This window comes from Crotalus tigris, unplaced genomic scaffold (assembly GCF_016545835.1).
Source record: "Crotalus tigris isolate CLP2741 ecotype Arizona unplaced genomic scaffold, ASM1654583v1 scf7180000017614.5298720, whole genome shotgun sequence".
NCBI lineage: Eukaryota > Metazoa > Chordata > Lepidosauria > Squamata > Viperidae > Crotalus > Crotalus tigris.
In genome coordinates this window covers 133447-154652 of record NW_024096513.1, presented here as the reverse complement: position 1 = coordinate 154652, position 21206 = coordinate 133447, and the positions used below count along the sequence as shown (strand labels likewise).

General features: G+C 39.8%; 1 protein-coding gene, 1 long non-coding RNA gene and 2 gene segments (V, D, J or C); all 4 read right to left on the bottom strand.

Annotated features, from left to right (window-relative positions):
- LOC120300425 lies at positions 1 to 1649 on the bottom strand. The gene is made up of 4 exons (XM_039326420.1): positions 1573 to 1649; positions 1142 to 1460; positions 572 to 699; positions 1 to 483 (listed from the first exon to the last, which is right to left on the bottom strand). Exons 1-4 carry the CDS (start codon positions 1616 to 1618, stop codon positions 125 to 127), a joined length of 852 nt encoding a protein of 283 aa, XP_039182354.1. The 5' UTR covers positions 1619 to 1649; the 3' UTR covers positions 1 to 124.
- Positions 1650 to 4062: 2413 nt separating this feature from the next.
- Positions 4063 to 4462, bottom strand: LOC120300883. The gene is made up of 3 exons (XR_005554767.1): positions 4442 to 4462; positions 4240 to 4358; positions 4063 to 4160 (listed from the first exon to the last, which is right to left on the bottom strand). It is a non-coding gene; the product is annotated as an uncharacterized LOC120300883 (long non-coding RNA).
- Positions 4463 to 6818: 2356 nt separating this feature from the next.
- LOC120300421 lies at positions 6819 to 7400 on the bottom strand. The segment is given in 2 exon segments: positions 6819 to 7198; positions 7282 to 7400. Coding segments are annotated over 2 exon segments (426 nt in total).
- A 5228-nt stretch (positions 7401 to 12628) lies between these two features.
- LOC120300876 lies at positions 12629 to 13372 on the bottom strand. The segment is given in 2 exon segments: positions 12629 to 13128; positions 13225 to 13372. Coding segments are annotated over 2 exon segments (531 nt in total).
- Positions 13373 to 21206: the final 7834 nt, after the last annotated feature.

The window sequence follows — 21206 nt, the reverse complement described above, 5'->3', positions numbered from 1 at the left end:
AGTCTTAAAGTGTTCTACAGATCCATGGAATATGTCTATTGCTGTGATGTAGATTGATCACCTTCTGCTCAGTTCAAAGACTCAAATTCAACTTTCTGGGACTGAATCCAGTTGGAGATCTGCTCTAAGGGACAGAAGGTTCTTGTCTGGATTCAGATTCACTTCCTCTCACTGTGTATCTAGCACAGTAATAGATTGCTGTGTCTTCAGCTTTGAGGCTGTTCATTTGCAGATACAGCTGGCTTTTGGCATTGTCCCTGGAGATGGTGAAGCGTCCCTTCACTTTGTCTGAGTAGAACTTTCCACTGGAATCAGAATAGATGCGTGCAACCCATTCCAGTCCTTTCCCCGGAGCCTGTCTCACCCAGCTCATGCTGTAGCCACCAAAGTTGTATCCAGAACCTTGGCAGGAGAGACGGAGGGACCCTCCAGGTCTTCTCACATCCCCTCCAGACTCCACCAATAGGACCTGGGATCGGACACCTAAAATGAAAGGTTTTTTTTTTTTTAGCAAACATTCTTGCATAAAATAATTAAAATGGAAAAACCTGTGTATATAAGATAGAATTACCTCTAAAGACCGCTAGTAAGGAGACCAAGTTAAGCCACAGGATCATTTTTGCTCCTTCTGATAAATGGAGGAGAACTGATAGTAGAGAATTTGGGAAAGCACACAAACTTTTCGTTGGTGGGTGTAGCCTGAAAAGGGAAACCATGCATTTCTTTAAAGGGGAAATTGTGCCCTGATTTACATATTGCTTGGGATAAAAGAGGCCCTCAGTGCATTCACATAGAGGTTTTCTGGACAGACTTAGCATACGTGTCTTTCAAATAATGCTCAATTCCTATGAAAAGTGATCCCAGATATACTTTGTTCTTTTTTTCCTGTGAGTAAACAGTGAAGAGTTCTTCATGTGTTTTCGCAAACAGAAAGTTGGTCACAACTGATCAGTTTGACTCACCTACTTTAGTATTAGAGCTTTTCCAGATCACCAGTAGAGAAAATGAAAGGGGTTCTGCTCTACTTTCCTGCAGGGAGATATAACTTCCCCTGTTTAATTAAGGCCTGAAAGCTGAGTCAGCTTGCATTGCAGCTGACCAATAAGGGATTCTGTCAGGCTTCACCATAACATCCTCTCACTGTGAGTCTCCAGCACAATAATACACAGCTGTGTCCTCTGGTTTCAAGCTGTTCATTTGGAGATAAAGCATGCTGGAGGCATCTCGCCGGGAAATGGTGAAACGGCCTTTCACAGAATTGGCATAAGTGTGGCTGCTCCCATCTCCATTATTGTCTATCCACGCAAGCCATTCAGGACCTTTCCCTGGAGCCTGTCTCACCCAGGCCATCTCATAGCTGCTGAAGGTGAAGCCTGAAGCTTGGCAGGAGAGATGGAGGGATTCTGCTGGCCTTCTCACATCCCCTCCAGATTCCACCAGCTGGACCTCCATTTGGACATCTGGAAAGGAAATGTTGATATGTACATTCTAACTAACCAGCATGCTGCAGTCCATGAACCTCAGGCCTATTGAAGCCTGTTAACTGCCATCTCTGTCTGGAAGAGCCATTACCTTTGATGATTGCTAGAATAGAAATGAGTTGGAACAAAAATATCATTTTTTCTTTCTCAGTGGAGAAGTTCCAGGCAGACTAGCTTGAAAAAGGTGGGAGATGATGTCATATAAAGAGGAAGGTTAGGCCTGTATTTACATAAATATCAGGATAAAAGAAACCAGATTTGGCTGATAATACCACCAAGAGTTTTTGAAAAACCTGAAAGGGTGTATAAAGGTTACGTTTATCATATATATCAATTTAATCTTATGACAGATACACCCCCCCCATTTCTTTTTTAAAGACTGGTTTGTCCCATTTCTGTAAATGGTTCAGAGGAGTTTTGAAAGGAATTTTCCATTTAACGTAATTTAATGTTTATTGCTGCAGGAAAACACTTCTTACTCATAATAATCAGACAATCATAATAGAACTGGAAGGGACCTTTGGTGATTTACCCCTGCTCAAGCAGGAGATCCTGTACCATTTCAGACACGTGACAGTCCAGTCTTTTCTTAAAAATCTCCAGTGATGAAAGACCTACAACTTCTGAAGGCAAACTGTTTTTAATCTTCAGATATTACAATGCATTTCACACACTATCATGAATGCATGTTTATTGCAGTGGTTCTCAACCTGAGGGTTGGGACCCCATTTGGCGTCAAACAACCATTTCACGGGGGTCGCCAAACAACACAGTCTGCCATTTTTTTCCCCTTTTCCTTATCTGTGCTACTGTGCTACTCCCTTTTATTCTATTGGCTTTTGAAAGCCAATAGTATAGACTCTCTTGAATAGAGTCTAATTCTATTGGCTTTCAAAAGCCAATAGGAATTGTCCAGGCTGTCTCTGCCCTGCTGAGCCCGCCAAAAGTCCCATTCTGCAAGCGGTGCTGCACCAGTTGAGTAGTCCTCAACTTACAACCAGTTGAATAGTCCTTGACCGGTTGGGGGTTGCGGCATTAAAAAGGTTGAGAACCACTGACTTAGAGATAATCTTTTGGAAAGACCTTACATGTGTGACTTTCAAATAATGTTTCAGTCCTAAGAAAAGTGATGTTAGACATGCTTGGTTTTTGTTCTCTTGTAAATACCTGGGAGAAAGTGCAAGTTTACTTTACAATGAGTAAAACAAAGACTGGAATTGGGTGCAGCCTACTGGGTGGGCATGGATGGCGTGGGCGTGGCTAGCTCTACATCATTTGCATCAATGGTGCCTGTGGGGGCCTGGGCAGGAGTGGGACAGATCTGAGGGTCCCTGGCAGAAGGGGGAGGGACTGGGGCAAGTGCCAAGGCATTGTCCACTGGAGGAGCCTCACTGTTCCTCTCAGGCCATGCAAGGGGGGGCTGGATGGTGGCGCGGGCTGCCCAGAGCCTGGGCAAACACCCAGCCTGGCCCTCGAGAACCTGCAGCACCAAGCCCAGCCCCACTTCCCCATGGGGGCGCCAAGGCAGCAGGGGCTGTTCCCTCATTGTTTCCAGGATGGCTTCACAGGCCAAATGAAACCATTTCGCAGGCCGCATCCAGCCCCCAGGCCTTGTGTTTGACATGTCTGTTCTAACTATATCACAGTTAAGAGATTTCCTTCCTTCCTTCCTTCCTTCCTTCCTTCCTTCCTTCCTTCCTTCCTTCCTTCCTTCCTTCCTTCCTCCCTTCCTTCCTTCCTTCCTTTTCTCAGGAACAGTAAATATCGATTAAGGCTTGAGGAACAATGTGTAATCCACAGCTGCACCGTCCACCCAACTCACAAAGACAAAATCAAATCATGTTATGTTCCAGAATGTTCTCTTCATTGAATGAGAAAGATCCCTTTTTATTCTCCAAGAAATTCAATTTCTTATATATTTCTTATATATTTAAGAAATATGTGGCTTCACTGGGAAGATTATAGTCATTTTAAGATGAATTAAAATGAATTTTTAAGCAAGTAAACAAAGATATAATCAACCTTCGAAATGAGATGTACAGACTGCACCACAGTATTCCCCTGCCTATATCTCCCTGCATTGCCAATATGACTGAGTGTGACAATACTGCCCCCTGATGTTAGTGATGAGGATAAGAGGAAGCCATTCTGATTTTCAGAAAGGGAAAAGAAGCTGAAAACAAATTAAAATCTTCAGGAGATTTAGTGAGTTTAGTGAGGTAATACTGAAAATCAAAGGATTTAGATCTGCAAACATATGCAGGAAAATGTGTAAGACATCAATCCATATTTCAACCTGTGTTTAAATTAAACTTTTAAAAAACTACCCAGTTTATTCCACAGCCTGGAGTTTTCCTGTTTTTTTTTTTTCCTCTATCCAAGTGCTATCAAGGTTCCACACTGCTTCTTCGAAGATCAGATTTGAGGTTCCACAACCTGTCATGTAGATTTATATTCTGCTTCTCAGTTTAAATACACAAGTTCAGCTTTCTGAATCAATTTAGAGAGCTGCTGAGAGGGGAAAAAAAGGTTTTTGCTTAGCATCTGATTCACTTCCTCTCACTGTGTCTTTTGTGCAGTAATAAACTGAAGTATCCTCCAGTTCCAGATTGTTCATCTGCAGATACAGCTGGCTTTTGGCATCGTCCCTGGAGTTGGTGAAGCGTCCCTTGACTTTATCTGGGTAGTAAGTGGAAGGAGATGAGCCTGTACTTATGGCAGCCACCCATTCTAGTCCTTTCTCTGGAGCCTGTCTCACCCAGTGCATCCAATAGCTGCTGAAGGTGAATCCAGAGCCTTGGCAGGAGAGACGGAGGGACCCTCCAGGTCTTCTCACACCCCCTCCAGATTCCACCAACTGTCCTTGAGATTTGACACCTAAAAACAAAAGTGTTTGAATGAAATCTTCTATGTACAAAAAGAGAATAGGGAAAGAAATTATTTAAAGAGGGAAAAAGTACTTTGAAGGAGTGCCAGCCAGGGCACCAAATTCAGCCACAGGATCATTTTTTGCTCCCTGCAATGAATGGAGGGACTTGATAGGAAAGGATTCAGGAAAGTGCACAAACTTTTTGTTGGTCAGTGTAGCCTGAAAAGGGAAAACAAATGACTCCTTTAAAGGGGAAATTGCTCCCTGATTTACATAAAACTTCAGATAAAAGAGCCTCTCAGTGTAATAATCTCATAGTTTTCCTTGTACATTCCTTACATCAGTGACTTTCAGAAAACATTCCTGTTTCAATAAAAGTGAAGGCAGTCTCTTTCTTTCTTTCTTTCTTTCTTTCTTTCTTTCTTTCTTTCTTTCTTTCTTTCTTTCTTTCTTTCTGTAATTTCATTGCAGAAATGGCAGGTTTATATTAGAGTAATTAAAACAAAGACTTGCAAAATTTCACCGCTTCTCAAAAATGATTCAAAGGGACAGGCAAGGGACATGCAATTATAATTTTTGAAAGAGCTATGCTAAAGATAGAACATAAAAAGAAGAACACATCCTGAGTTAAATAAAAGCTTTCCACTTTTTTTCTCCTTAACATGCCCTTTTCAAACCCCCCCAACCCCCCAAAAAAACTTGATGAGGCACAATTTCTAAGTCAGAGATAGAATAAGAGGAAAGACAGAGGGAAAAGAAATTCATCAAGTATAAATTATTTCTACAAATAAATAACTTTATACTCTACAAATAATTAAGTTTCCTCTATATTTGACAAAGCACATCTGCTATTAACTCAGACATTGCTTATATTACTTTATACAGTGAGGGTTGCGTGGGTATTTCCCTGATGGCACAGTGGTTAGAAAGTAGTATTGCATACAAACTCTGCCCACAGCCAGGAGTTCGATCTTGACTGGCTCAGAGTTGACTCAGCCTTTCATCCTTCTGAGGTCGGTGAAATGAGGACCCAGATTGTTGGCAACAATATGCTGACATTGTAAATCATTTTGAGAATGCTGTAAAGCACTATGGAGCAGTATATAAATCTAAGTGCTATTGCTATTGCTACTTGAACATGAAAAATTGCATTTATCAAAATATGTTCTATGCCACTTGTGTCCTTGTTTTCTAGGTTAATTATTCTTACTGTCTCTTGTTCAACACCAATGGTTCATTTCCATAGGTGAGTGTGGATTTCATTAAGATTAGACAGAGAGTGACCATTGTTTGATCTGTACATTAGTTACTTGTCTTTATTTCTTCAAACTCTATTCCTTTTTTCCTAATGTAGCATGTATTCTCCTCACTGATGTTACAGAATTATTTGCAACAAATTTGAGATTATGGGCAAGTCCTTATGATGAGACAGACATGTTTAATTATTAGTATGAAAAAAAAATGGGAAGGGCTGCTTTTGAGTAAATATTTCCTTACTTTGCAATGTGGGTATTGTGAGGCTGATTTTCCTAAGTCAAAAAACTTTACCTGCCCAAAATGAGACCAGTGGATTTGTTATTCCAGTTTAATTTCCCTGTTAAGCAAGATAGTTGAGGGATTCAAGTCTTACTCAACCTCTCCCCCCCCAAAAAAAAAGCAAGCCAGGTGAGCACATTCATTTCTTTGGTATCAGATTGTAGAAGGAGCAACTAAGCAGCTATGTCAAAGCAGGAAGATAGTCCAAAATATTGAGTCTCAAAGGGCTTCTGGGAGAGAAAGCTTGCACTGACTAAAGTTTATCTCCTTTGGATCAATCCTACTGAGGGGAGAGAACTTCAGGATTCAGGATGTTGAATATATATTGATATAGAAAGAATTAAAATGGAGCAACATGTCTAAAAAAATTAAACCATGGAGAATTGGTAATACTGAGAATCAAAGGAAATATATCAAGGAAGATCTGTAGATCCATGCTTCTACCTGTAAATACATTTTAACTTTTTAAAAGCTACCCAGATTATTCCACAGACTGGAGCTATCCTTCCCCCCACCCCAGCCCTGTCAAAGTGTTAACAAGATTCCACATTGCTTCTTAGAACAGGGGTGTCAAACTCAATTTCATTGAGGGCCGCATCAGCATTGCGGTTGCCCTCAGGGTGGGTGTGGCCAGGGTGGATGCAACCTACTGGGTGGGCATGGATGGAGTGAGTGTGCCTACTGGGTGGGTGTGGCCAGCTCTACATCATTTATGTCAAGGGTGCCTGTGGGGGCCTGGGCAGGAGTGGGATAGATCTGAGGGATGGCTTCACGGGCCACATGAAACCACTTTGCGGGCCACATCTGGCCCCCAGGCCTTGTGTTTGACATGTCTGTCTTAGAAGAACAGATTTGAGTTTCTAAAACCTGTCATTGAGATTTATCTTCTGCTTCCAAGTTCAAATACACAGTTTCAACTTCCTGTGATTGAATCATTTTGCAGAGCTGCAGAGAGGAAGAGAAGGTTTTTGCCTGGCATCACATCCACTTCCTCTCACTGTGTATCTCGTACAGTAATAGACAGCTGTGTCCTCAGGTTTCAGATTGTTCATTTGCAAATACAGCTGACTGCGGGAATCATCCCTGGAGATGGTGAAGCGTCCTGTGAATTTATCAGGGTAGTAAATGGAAGGAGATGAGCCTGTAAGTATTGTGGCCACAAATTCTAGTTCTTGCCCTGGAGCCTGTCTCACCCAGTGCATCCAGGAGGTGCTGAAGGTGAATCCAGAGGCTTGGCACGAGAGACGGAGGGACCCTCCAGGTCTTCTCACACCCCCTCCAGACTCCACCAACTGTCCTTGAGATTTGACACCTAAAAAGAAAAGTGTTTACATGAAACCTTCTATGTACAAAAACAGAATAGGGAAAGAAATTCTTTAAAGAGGGAAAAAGTACCTTGAAGGAATACTAGTAAAGACACCAAATTCAACCACGGGATCATTTTTTGCTCCCTGTAATGAATGAATGGAATTGATAGGAAAGGATTCAGGAAAGTGAACAAACTTTGTGTTGGTGGATGCATCCTGAAAAGGCAAATCATGTGGCTTTAAAGGGGGAAATGTGCCTCAATTTACATATCACTTCAGATAAAAGATCCCCTCAGTGCATTAATCTCACAGTTTTCCTTGTATGCTCCTTACATGGGTGACTTTGACATAACATTCCAGTCTCAATAAAAGTGAAGTCAGTCTCTCTCATCCTTTTTTACTGTAAATTCATAGCAGAAATGGCAGATTTATATTAGAGCAATTAAAACAAAGACTTTCAAAATTTCACCACTTCTCAAAAGTGATTCAAAGGGACAGCCGAGGAACATGCAATTATAATTTTTGAAAGAGCTGCATTGAAGATAGAACATGAAAAGTAGAGCACATCTGAATTCAGTAAAAGTTTTCCACATTTTCTCTCCTTACCATGCCCTTTTCAAACGAAACCCCCAAAACCTGAACGCTTGATGAGGCACAAGTTTTAAGTCAGAGTTGGAATAAGGGAAAAGACAAAGGGGGAAGAAATTCAACAAGTACAAATTAGTTATTTTTACAAAATTCTCCTCATTGACATTACAGAATTCTTTGCAACAAATTTGAGATTACGGGCAAGGCCTTATGATAGTCAAGGCAGACACATTTAATTATTAGTATGGAGGAAAATGGGAAGAGTTGCTTTTGAATAAATACTTACTTGCTTTGTAATGTGGATATTGTGGGGCTGATTTTCATAAGTCAAAAATTATACCTGCACAAAATGAGACCATTGGATTTTTTTAAATTTTATTTTAATTTCCCTATTAAGCAAGATAGTTGAGGTATTCAAGTCTTACTGAGGTGGGCAGGAAAAAGTTCAATATATCTATATCTTAATAGGAATGCTTGTTGCTGACAATAGTTAATAGATAATATTAAGCTTGGCTGTGAAATGTAACCTAAATCATATAACCTGTGTGTCATAATTATAGAGATGTGTTCATGCTATGTAGAAACCATTTTACAAGAAGTGTCAGTGTCAACTAAAAGTCACAGATGTTGTAAGATAGCGCCCGTGCAGAAAGGTGTGGTAAGACAACCGTTTGTGTGAACTTCTCCTTTTTCCTATGTGTGTTGTCTCAAGATATGAACTTCTCTCTTTTAGTGTGTTAAAGGTGGATAAGAAGTCATCTATTAGGTTAAGCGTGGGCGGCAAGCTGTATAAAAGTGACACCCTCAGAGTAACTCAGGGTTCAGAATTTGTTATGTGAATGCTCTGAACCATTGTGCACAAATAAAAACCTGTTTTCTCCAGCCCTTCGTGGTCTTGTCTTCTGATGTAAGTATTGTGGTTTTCCACTACATTACTCACCCTTCTCCCCACAAAGGTTACTTTTGAGTAAGCCAGGTGAGCACATCTATTTCTTTGGTGTGAAATTGTACAAGGAAATTGTACAAGCAACCACATCAAAGCAGGAAGACAGTCCAAAATAAGTCTCAGAAGGATTCTGGGAGAGAAGGCTTGCAGTGACCAATATTTATCACCCTTGGCTCAATCCTACTGAGAGGAGAAAACTTCAGGATTCAGGGTGTTGAATATATATGGGTATAAAAAGAATTAAAAAGGAGCAACATGTCTAAAAACAATGAAGAATTGGCAATACTGAGAATCAAAGGAAATATATCAAAGAAGATCTGTAGATCCATGTTTTAACTTTTTAAAAGATCCCCAGTTTATTCCACACCCTGGAGATGTCTTTTTTTTCCTGTCAAAGTGCTAACAAGATTCCACATTGCTTCTTTGAAGATCAGATTTGAGTTTCTATAACCTGTCATTGAGATTTATCTTCTGCTTCTTAGTTCAAATTTGTTGTTGTTATTAATTGCGAAGTCATGTCCGACCCATTGCGACCCCACGGACAGCATTCCTCCAGGTCTTCCTGTCCTCTACCATCTTCTGGAGTCCATTTAAGTTCACACCTACTGCTTCAGTGACTCCATCCAGCCATCTCATTCTCTGTCGTCCCCTTCTTCTATTGCCCTCAATCTTTCCCAGCATTAGGCCCTTCTCCAGTGAGTCCTTCTTTCTCATTAGGTAGCCAAAGTATTTGAGTTTCAACTTCAGGATCTAAAGAGCAGTTGGGGTTGATCTCTTCTAGGACTGACCAGTTTGAACGCCTTGCAGTCCAAGGGACTCGCAGGAGTCTTCTCCAGCACCAGAGTTCAAAGGCCTCAATTCTTTGGCATTCAGCCTTTCTTATGGTCCAACTTTCACAGTCAGTTCAAATACACACATTCAATTTTCTGAATCAATTTTAAGAGCTGTTCAGAGGAACAGAAGGTTTTAACTTGGCATCAGATTCACTTCCTTTCACTGTGTATCTTCCACAATAGATGGTGAAGCATCCCTTGAACGTATCTGTGTAGTAAGTGGAAGGAGATGAGCCTGTAAGTATTGTGGCCACAAATTCTAGTCCTTGCCCTGGAGCCTATCTCACCCAGTGCATTCAGGAGTTGCTGAAGGTGAATCCAGAGGGTCTACAGGAGAGAAGGAGAGTGTCATGGTTCCAAAAGAAGAAACTCTTCAAAGAACTTTGAGGCATTGTTTACCTTAAAGAACCTTTTTAATTGCTACATAGCTTCGGCACGTACATAGTGAAGCCAAAATCTGAATTATCCTCCCCCAGCACACCGTAACAAAGCATAACTCACTTCTTCATTTAACAGTCATTAATCACATTCTCCAATTAGTTTGAAGTGTGAACTTTCTCTCCCATTATCTCCTCTTGTTACAAGTAACCTTGAAAAATACCCTACTGAAATATTGTTATGGCTAACTAGTCCCCAAGTACATTCTTCCCTCCTCCCTTCCATCACTATCTAATTTTAACTCTAAAAGTAATACACAGGTTAAATAAAAAATGTCTGCATCTTCATATTTTGTCAAGCAAGAACATCCGATGTTAGCAGCATTGACAGAGGGACTCTCCAGATCTTCTCATGTCCCCTCCAGGCTCCAACTGTACTTGAGATTGGACTCCGAAAAATAAAAGTGTTTCAATGAAATCTATTATAAGAATAGAATATGGAATGAATTTTTTTAAAGAGGGAAAATTACCTTGAATGAGTACTAGTAGGGGCACCAAATTCAGCCACAGGATATTTTTTTACTCCCTGCAATGAATGGAGGGAATTGATAGGAAAGGATTCAGGAAAGTGCACAAACGTTTTGTTGGTGAGTGCAGCCTGAAAAGGGAAAATGTGTGGCTTTAAAGGGGATATTGTACCTCAATTTACATATCACTTCAGATAAAAGATCCCCTCAGTGCATTAATCTCACAGTTTTCCTTGTACCCTTCTTATGTGGATGACTTTCACAAAACACTCCGGTCTTAATAAAAGTGAAGGCAGGAAGGCAGGCTCTTTCTTTCTTTCTTTCTTTCTTTCTTTCTTTCTTTCTTTCTTTCTTTCTTTCTTTCTTTCTTTCTTTCTTTTTTACTGTAATTTCATTGCAGAAATGGCAGGTTTATATTAGAGTAATTAAAACAAAGGCTTGCAAAATTTCACCGCTTCTCAAAAGTGATTCAAAGGGTCAGGCAGGGAACATGCAATTATAATTTTTGAAAGAGCTACAGTATGCTGGAGATAGAACATGAAGGGAAGAGCACATCTATGTTCAGTAAAAGGTTTCCACATTTTCTCTCCTTACCATGCCCTTTTCAAAAACAAAAATAAAAACAAAAAACACTGACACCTGAAGAGAGATCAATTGATGAGGTACAATTTATAAGTCAAAATTAAATCAGAGAAAAGACAAAGGGAGAAATATTGGATCAAGTATGAATTAGTTATATATATAAATATATAACTTTGTATTCTACAAATAGATAAGTTTCCTCTTTTTTTTGGCAAAGCACATCTGCTGCTAAGTCAGACATGGGTTATATTGAGGGTGAAGGTTCATTCTCTGAACTTGTGGGTTGGTTTCTGAACGTTTCACTTGTTTGGATTCCCACAGATATATATCAAGAAAGGAACAATTGTCTTATTGTCCCTTAATTAACAGATATTTTTGAATAAAAAAGTAATCTCTGCATTAATAGCAATAGCACTTAGACTTATACACTGCTTTGTAGTGTTTTACAGCCTTCTCTAAGCAGTTTACAGAGTCAGCACATTGCTCCCAACAATCTGGGTCCTCATTTTACTGACCTCGGAAGGATGGAAAGCTGAGTCAACTTTGAGCCAGTAAGAATTGAACTGCCAAACTGCAGGTCAGCAGACGTAGCCTGCAATACTGCATTCTAACCACTGTGCCACTGCTTAATGTTATAGGTATTCTTAACATATCTTAACATACAAATGTACACATAAATGTGGGTGTGCTGGACAAGCCAGTTAGCTGAGAACTGTATGTTAGAATGTTTGGCATTTAAAGGGTTAAGCGCTGTCTCCTTAAGAGATGGCTTATGGGGAATGTACTTTAGCTGTTCAGTGAATCCTATAATTATCTAGTTAAGTGGGAGGAGTTTCAAAGTTATTGCAGGACATCCTGTTACGTGTCTGGGTAAAGGAATGCCTTTGTGTAAAACCAGCATGGGGATGCATGCAGGGATATTCTCTACAACCATGCTAAAGCTGATATGAAGGAATTACTGTTTTTACCTATATAAAATGGACAAATGTATACATCCAGAAGCATCTTCAGAATAGTAAGTTCTGCTAAGAATTCCTGGAATAAATATTTGTTTTATAACCATTTTCTCATTGAGTTTATGCTGTCTGGACAGAACTACAAAGCATCTTAGTTCGGGTTCCGGAACAGTGGGGATGTCTTTATAAGTATGAAGACAAAGACTTTCAGTATTCATACAATGGGTTGCCTCACATTTGTTTAAATAGAATTCTTGCTTTGCAATCTGGAAGTTGGGCAGCTGAATTTCTTTTCTGTTGTCACATTACAAGATGAGACCATAGGATTTGTCTCCTTTCCTTGTAGAGGAAAGCAGTTGAGGGATTTGAATGTGTCCCATATCGCAAAGTTAGTATGGATGACATCATGTCAAAACGTCTCCTGATTTATAGCTGGTGGTAACAGAAACCACCAAGCAGTGACAACAAAGCAAGAAGACAGCCCAAAATATACAGACCAGAAGGTTTCATTGAAATGGAGATTTGCAATTGACAATATCTGACCGTCTTGGCATTGCTCAGCTGTGGGAAGAGAGCTTCATGCATTAGGAGATCTTACATAGATTAATGCAGAAAGACTTAAGAAGGATAGAGACACGGGTTTAAGCATAATGAGTATAAATTAATGGAGAAGGAATGAAAAAGGAATAACGTGTAGAAAAGTATAAGACAGAGGAAATTTGACAATATTGAAAGAAATAAAAGGGACTGAGTGTAAATAAGAGTAAGCTTCTCAGCGGCAGAGAAAGTTCTTGACGGGCTTCAGATTCACTTCCTCTCACTGTGTCTCTCACACAGTAATAGACTGCCGTGTCTTCAGCTTTGAGGCTGTTCATTTGCAGATACAGCTGGCTTTTGGCATCGTCCCTGGAGATGGTAAAGCGTCCCTTCACTTTGTCTGAGTAGTAAGTGTCAGTTGTACCCATATATGCAACCCATTCTAGTCCTTTCCCTGGAGCTTGTCTTATCCAGGCCATATAATAGCTGCTGAAGGTGAATCCAGAGGCTTGGCAGGAGAGACGGAGGGACCCTCCAGGTCTTCTCACATCCCCTCCAGACTCCACCAACTGGACTTGAGATTGAACACCTAAAAAGAAAAGTGTTTCAATGAGATCTCCCGTAAACAAGAACAGCAAATGGAAAAAAAAAAAAAAAAACACCTCTACATGGAGGGAAACATTACCTCCTAAGGATACAAGTAAGGACACCAAATTCAGCCACCGGATCATATTTGCTGTCTCTAATAAATGGAATGGAACTGAAAGGAAAGGATTTGGGAAAATGCACAAACTTTGTGTTGGTAGGTGTTGCTGCAAAAGGGAAACCAGCTGTTGTTTTTAAAGGGGAAATTGTGCCTTGATTTACATATTGGTTGAGATAAAAGAGTTCTTCAGAAGAGGGATTTCATAGTTGTCCTTGCACGCTCCCTGCACAGTTGATTTTGGTATAAATTTCCTGTCCAAAGAAAAACAAAGGCAGCTTTTACAGAGGATTAATTAAATAAAAGCCTTGCAAAATTCCACCAGTTCTCAAAAGTGATTGAGGTGATGAAAGTTAGCCCAGAGAAGAAATATTAAAAAGGGCAGAAAAATATATTTTTCCTCAAAAGGACTTTTTAAAACCAAACCTGGCCCCAAATCCATCTCTCTGCCCCAAGCAAGACTTTAGCCCTATACAAATGCAGATGTAAAACCATCAGAAAGTTGAAGCCAGAGCAATCAAGAAGACAAAAGAGAAGATCTGCATACCCCACCCAAACTCTAGGAGTCATTAGACCCATCACCTGGGAAGCAGGATATGATAATAGAATTAAACCACAGATATCAAGGCCTAGACAAACACTCAGAAACAGCCTCAAGTTCGTGCCACAGGAACAGGAAACTATTCCAAACAAAAGGCTAGGGGGGTATAAAACCTACTGCCCATGTGCTCAATTTCTTTCTTCGCTCTCTCTTCCCTCCCCTCCTTCTCTCCTCTGTACTTTCCTGAAGACTATCTTTCTGCAATACACTGTAACCTTCTTCCCAAAGCAGTCACTATGTTTGCTTATTTATTCCCGGCTTGGATGAACCAGGATGAAGACTTTACTTCTAACAGAGGGGAACAAATGATGAACAAGCTATAAGAACATTTGAAAGAGGCATGTTAGGAAACATGAAAACAGCAGCACCTCTGAATTCAGAAATGTTTTTATGCATTTTTCCCTTTAATGTGACCTTTTGAAGAAACACAAAAGAAATGAATGCAGACCAAGATCATTTTTGGAGGCTATTTTACTATTTTGTGGGGTATTTTAATTGTAATAAAAATGTTACCAAAAACACTAAATGTACATTGAAAAATAATAATAATAAACCTTTTTGAGGAAGGAAAGAAGGAAGGAAGATTTAAAAATGAAGAAACAAACAAACAAACAAAAAAGAAATGGCAATGGAGTGTTGTGTGACAACTTTTCCCCCCAGGACACACACATCTTAATTCTCCCAAAAAATTATTTTGGTCCAGATGTTCCTTAATATTTCTATTGCCAGTTTAGATATTTAGAAGGATTATCCTGTGTTTCATTTCTAGAGTTCTGCCATGATATTAAAGACAACATTCCATTCCAGTTTTTTTTTCTCTGAAGCCAAATCACCTTGCAAACAGGGAAGGTAAAACTGGAATTTTGAAGGCAATTTCCTCATTTTTCATTGACTTCAGCATAATTTGTAACTGGATCCCTAGAACAAAAGAATGCAGGATCCATGGCTGAATCAAGTTGAAGAGCTGCTCTGAAGAAAGGAATCTTCTTGGAAGGTTTTTTTGTTAAGCTTCAAATTCACTTCCTCTCACTGTGTCACTTATGCAATAATAGACTGCCGTATCCTCTGGTTTGAGGCTGTTCATTTGCAGATACAGCTGGTTTTTTTGCATGGTGAGGGGAAATTGTGCCTTGATTTACATATCAACTGAAATAAAAGACTTCCTCCATGCAGTGACTTCTGTTGTCCATCCACACTCCCTGCACAATTGATTTTTCCAGTCCAAAGAAAAATGAAGGCAGCTTTTGTAAAGGAATAATTAAAACAAAGACTTGCAAAATTTCACCAGTTCTCAACAGTGATTCAAGGGAACAAATGATGGACAAGCAAAAAAGAATATTTGAAAGAGACATGTTAAAAAACACGAAAACAGCAGCATGTTTGAGTTCAGGGAAGATTTCATACATTTTCCCCTTTAATATGTCCTTTTGCAGAAATCCAAAAGAATTGAATGCAGAGTAAGATCATTTTTGGTTTGGAGGCTCTTTTGTTATTTTGTGTGAGGTTTTTTAATAAGTCGTTAGCTGTCCAGAGTTAATTTGCCAAGATGGGCAGCCATTAAATTTGAAATAAAAAAAAACATGGTAAGAGGAATAATAGTGATAATAGTTGGTATAAGAATGTTACCAAAAACTGTATGTTGAAAAAATAATAACAAACTGCTTTGTGGAAGGAAGGAAGGAAGGAAGGAAGGAAGGAAGGAAGGAAGGAAGGAAGGAAGGAAGGAAGGAAGGAAGGAAGGAAGGAAGGAAGGAAGGAAGAAGGTAGAGTTAGGGAGCGAGGGAAGTTAAAAATGTAGAAAACAGGTTGAAAAGAAACAGAAAAGAGAAATGGCAACAAGGTGTTGTGTTTCTAGGATCCAACATGGGTTGTTCACCCAGACCAGAGGTTTAGTCTTCCAAGCTTTCAGACTGGAGCCCATCCTTAGGAACATTTCTCTAGTAGAGTGTGTGCTTTGTGCTATTCTGGGTGGGGTATTTATATGGTGCCTGTTTGTATGTGCTATTTAGTTGTTGATTGGAGTGTTGATGGCTGGATATTAACTTGTTGGCTGTTGTTTCCTTGTGTCTGTGAAACTGCCCCCTTGTTAGTCAACGGGATTGCTGATTTACCACCAGCCTTTCAAATACTTAGGATGCGAGGGCTTGACAGCACAAGGAATCAATAGCCAACAACTTAATAGCTTGCCATCAACGCCCCAATCAACAACTATAGAGCACATACAACAGGGGCCATAGGAATACCACACACAGGGAGTAACGTAAAGCACACACTCTGCTGGAGAACAATTCTCTGAGGATAGGGTCCACCATGAGTCCAAAAGCTCAGAACACTAAATTTCTGGTCCCTATGAGTGACCCAGATTAATATCCTGCAATATTAATCTGGGATCTTCATTCATGAGGGTGTTGTGGGACAATATTGCCCTAGTGTCTAAAGTGAAGAGAGGACACATCTTCCTAAATCTCCAAAGAAATTATTTTGGTCCAGATGTTCTTCAATATTTTTATGGTCAGTTGGGAGGGAGGGAGGATAAAAAAGTGAAGAGAAAGACTAAAAAAAGCTTTCTATTTTTTTATATGTACTAAATGTACTATATGTACATTTACAATAAGACCTCTTAATGTTGCAATTATAAAAAAGAGCCCATCTTTTTCTATTACCTATTTTTTTTTCTAACCATGAAAACCAAAAATCATGACTGCATTTTTTTTCCCGTTTGGAAAATGTCTACAAAGTCTTTTTTGCTAATCAAAAATGTTACTACTGAGTAGTGACAATAAAACATAAAGACGTTCCAATCTATGCAGACCCAGAAGTCTTCTATGAGAGGACATTTGCCTTGGTGCTACCCAGTTGTGGGAGAGAGAGCTTGTGGAATCAGGGGATTGCAGGCAGATTAATGTAGAAAGAATGTAATGTAGATTAATGTTTTTTGTTCATTATATGCAAAATATCTGTGAAAGGTTTTCTAATCAAAGACTTTAGTTTAACTTCTCTGCAGGTTCCTTCATCCATTTATCAGCCCTCCAAAATTAGACAATATCTGTTTAGAATTGATTTATTCCCTACCCATCCCTCACCCATAGACCATGGGGTTTTGTGTGACAATACTGCCCCGAGTGTCCAAAGGAGGAGAGGACGTATCTTCCTATTTCTCTGAGGAGATTCTTTAGGTCCAGATTTTTCCTCAATATGTGAATGGCAGTTTGGATATTTAGAAAGATTATCCTGAATTTTATTTTCAGACTTTTGCATGGTCCTAAAGAAGAATACAGACAGACGTTTATGTACAACAGTTCATTTAATCACCGTTCAAAGTAACAATGTCACTGACCATTTTTTCACATTTATGACCATTGCAGCATTCCCATGGTCACATGATTAAAATTCACACACACACACACACACACACACACACACAGAGAGAGAGAGAGAGAGAGAGAGAGTTAAGATAGGAAAGTTTTATTATTATGGTTCATTACATAGTGAGCCAGACGTTTATGCTAGGGAAAAACAAACAAACAAACAAGGGAAATAAATGATAAGTCAAATCAAATCAAATCTTTATTGTCAAAGTACAACATGTGTACAATGAGACTGGCTGAGCCTCCCTTTGTCCACCCCCCCAATCACAACTCACAATGACAACAAACACACAATCTTATTACACCATGTGAACTTATTGCACAGTGCACCGGCCCCGCAAGTCTTTCATCCATAGAGTTATTTCCCATTCAGGAGCCTGACAGCCCATGGGTAGAAACAGTTCTTCAGCCTGTCGCTGTGGCTGGCTATGCTTCTGGAGATGGTAGGAGGGTAAAGAAGTGCTGACCAGGGTGTGAGTCGTCCCTGAGGATTTTCCTCACTCTTCTAAGGCAGCGGGCCCTAGCGATGGCATCTAGTGGTGTCAGGGGACAGCCCACAATGTTTTGTGCTGTGCTCACCACCCTCCATAGTGTCTTTTTATCCGCAGCTGTCAAGCCAGCATACCACACCATAATGCATAAAGCAGATAAACAACACACAAAATAAGCGAAAGAATTGTGTATTTCAAATCTAAAAACAAAAAGACAATCACCCATCAAGAATTATTTAATATATACATTAGAGACAGGAGGGGGTTCCTTTATTTATTTATTTTTTAAAAAAATCATATGATTTTTAAAAAGTCTATGTTTGTATGGGAAGACACTAAAGAACTTGCTGAAGACCAAAAACAAGATAGTACTTCAGACCAAGATGCTGAAGGACTTATCCAAGACCAAAGGCAAGGGAGTCTAAATATTTTCCAAAGCACAAAAAACGCAAGATGAGAAACTAATCAAGGAGAGAAGCAACCTAAGAACTAAGGAGAAATGTCCTAATGGTGAGAGCAATCAACCAATGGAATGGATTGCCTTCAGAAGTTGTGGGTGCTCCATCACTAGACAACCATTTATCTGGAACAGTACAGGGCATCCTGCTCAAGCAGGGGGTTGGACTAGATGACCTCCAAGTCCCCTTCCAACTCTATTATTCTATGTTCTGTGTTCTAAATACTGAAGATCCCTTGCTGCATGGGAGAATCTGTTCCTGATGCTAAAATTTTGTATGTGTGTGTGTATGAATCCTTACTCTTAAACTACGGTCTGTTGATTATATCAGTGTTCATGTGATATAGAGTAAATAATCAAGAATGGTTTAGAAAGCACAATTGGTTGGATATCCACAAGATACATGGTCAAAATCAAGAAATGACTGCTTAACCAACATTCTCACAGTGGACAGAGAAGGATAAATGAGTCACTTTGTATTCACTGGTTTGGAATACCAGAGACATATATCAAGAAAGGAACAATTGCCTATTGTTTCTTAATTCATGGATGTATTTGAAGTAAAAAGGCATCTCTGTATTATAGTTTTTTAACATACCTTAACATACACACACACACACAAAAACTTAAATGGGGGCAAGTCCTTATCAAGACAAATATTTTTCATAATTCATACATTGAATAGCCTTACATTTGATTAAATAGAATTCTTGCTTTCTAATGTGGAAGTCATGCACCTGAATCTCTTTTCACTAGCCACATCAAAATCCAAAAGTCTACAAAATGAGACCATAATATTGATTACTGTTTCCTTGTAGAGGAAGGAAGCTACGGGAAAAGAATGTGTTCCAAACCCCAAAGTTAGTACGGACCACATTATGTCAAAACTTCTCCTGATTTATAAGTGGTGGCAAGAATAACCATCAAACAGTGACAACATGGCAGTTAAGACTATACTGAGCCAGAAGGCTTCATGGAGTGGAGATTTGTAATTTCCAATATCTGGCAGTCTTGGCACTGTCCAACTGAGGGGGATAAAGCTTCAGGCATCAGGAGATTTTATGTAGATTAATGTAGGAAAAATTAAGAAGGATGGAGACTTGGGTTTAAGCATATTGAGTATAAATTAATGGACAAGACAAGACAAGACAAGACAAGACAAGACAAGACAGGACAGGACAGGACAGGGCAAGGCAAGGCAAGGCAAGGCAAGGCAAGGCAAGGCAAGGCAAGGCAAGAGAAACAGTGACAACATGACAGTTAACAGTGTCTCGCTGTTGAGTGACCAAGCCAGCCTACTTGTTAACTGCACACCCAGGAATTTGATGCTGGTAACCATTTCCACAGGTGAATCATTTATGCACAGAGAAGTGTAGCTGTGCCTGCCTTTTCTGAAATTGACAATGATCTCTTTGGTTTTTCTGGTATTTTAAACTAGACTGTTCTCCTTACACCAGTTCACCAACCCCTCAACCTCCTTGAGGTAAGCAGCCTCATTGTCATCATGAATAAGGCCCACTACTGTTATATCATCTGCAAATTTCACAATATGGTTGGTGGCAAACCTAGCACAACAGTCATGGGTCAACAGGGTGAACAGCAGCAGACTTAGGATGCAGCCCTGAGGAGAACCTCTTGCTCAAGAAAAAGGTGTTAGAAGTATTTGTTCCAACTCGCACATATTGGGGCCTGTTGGTAAGAAAATCTAGAATCCAGTTGAACAAAGGAGTGTTTAAGCCTAAAAGGCCCACTTTGACTACTAGATGCTGGGGAATGATTGCGTTAAATTCCGAACTGAAATTGACAAACAACAAACGCACATGAGTATTTCTTTCCTCTAAGGAAAAGAATGGAAAATGAATAACTTGTAGAAAAGAATGAGACTGAGGAAATTTGGCAATATTGAAAGGAAAAAAAAAGGGGGGGGGCTGAGTGTAAATATGAGTAAGCAGCTCAGAAGCAGAGATAGATTTTGATGGACTTCAGATTCACTTCCTCTCACTGTGAGTCTCGCACAGTAATAGACAGCCGTGTCCTCTGGTTTCAGACTGTTTATCTGCAGATACAGCTGACTGCGGGAATCATCCCTAGAGATGGTGAAGCGTCCCTTGACTTTGTCTGAGTAGTGAGTGGAAGGAGATGAGCCTATACGTATGTAGGCCACCCATTCCAGTCCTTTCCCTGGAGCCTGTCTCACCCAAATCATCCAGTAGCTACTGAAGGTGAATCCAGAGGCTTGGCAGGAGAGACGGGGGGACCCTCCAGGTCTTCTCACATCTCCTCCAGACTCCACCAACAGGACTTCAGACTGGACAACTAAAAAGAAAGATGTTTCAGTGACATTCCCTGTATAGAAGAACAGCAAATGAAATGACACTCTACATAGAGGGAAACATTACCTCCAAGAAATGCAAATAAGAATAAAAAGTTTAGGCACCGGATCATTTCTGCCTCTCTCTAATAAATGGAGAATATATGATAGGAAAGGTTTTGGGAAAATGCACAAACTTTGTCTTGGTGGGTGTCAACTGTTGCCTCTTTAAAGGCAAAGTTGTGCCTTGATTTACATATTGGTTGAGATAAAAGAGCTCCCCAGAGTAGGGATTTCATAGTTGTCCTTGCACACACCCTGCACAGTTGATTTTTGCACAACTTTCCAGTCCAAAGTAAAATAAAGGCAGCTTTTACAGCAGAATAACTGAAATAAAGACCTGCAAAATTTCACCACTTCTCAACAGTGATTGAGGGGAACAAATGATGAACAAGCACTAAGAACATTTGAAAGAGGCATGTTAGAAAACATGAAAACAGCAGCACATCAGAGTTCAGGAAAGGTTTTATACACTTCCTTCACTGTTTGATTCCAGCTGAGATTGGCATTCCATTTCTCTCTTCAAGTGTTTTTCTTTACATTTTTGCTTGCGCAAGATTCTTTGTTCTTCCCATTGTTTCTGCTTTATTACCTTTTCTTTGTCTTTTTGACATAATTTCAATAATCTCCATCTTTTCCAGTAGCAATTAATTGCTACCTTATCAATGTTGTTCCT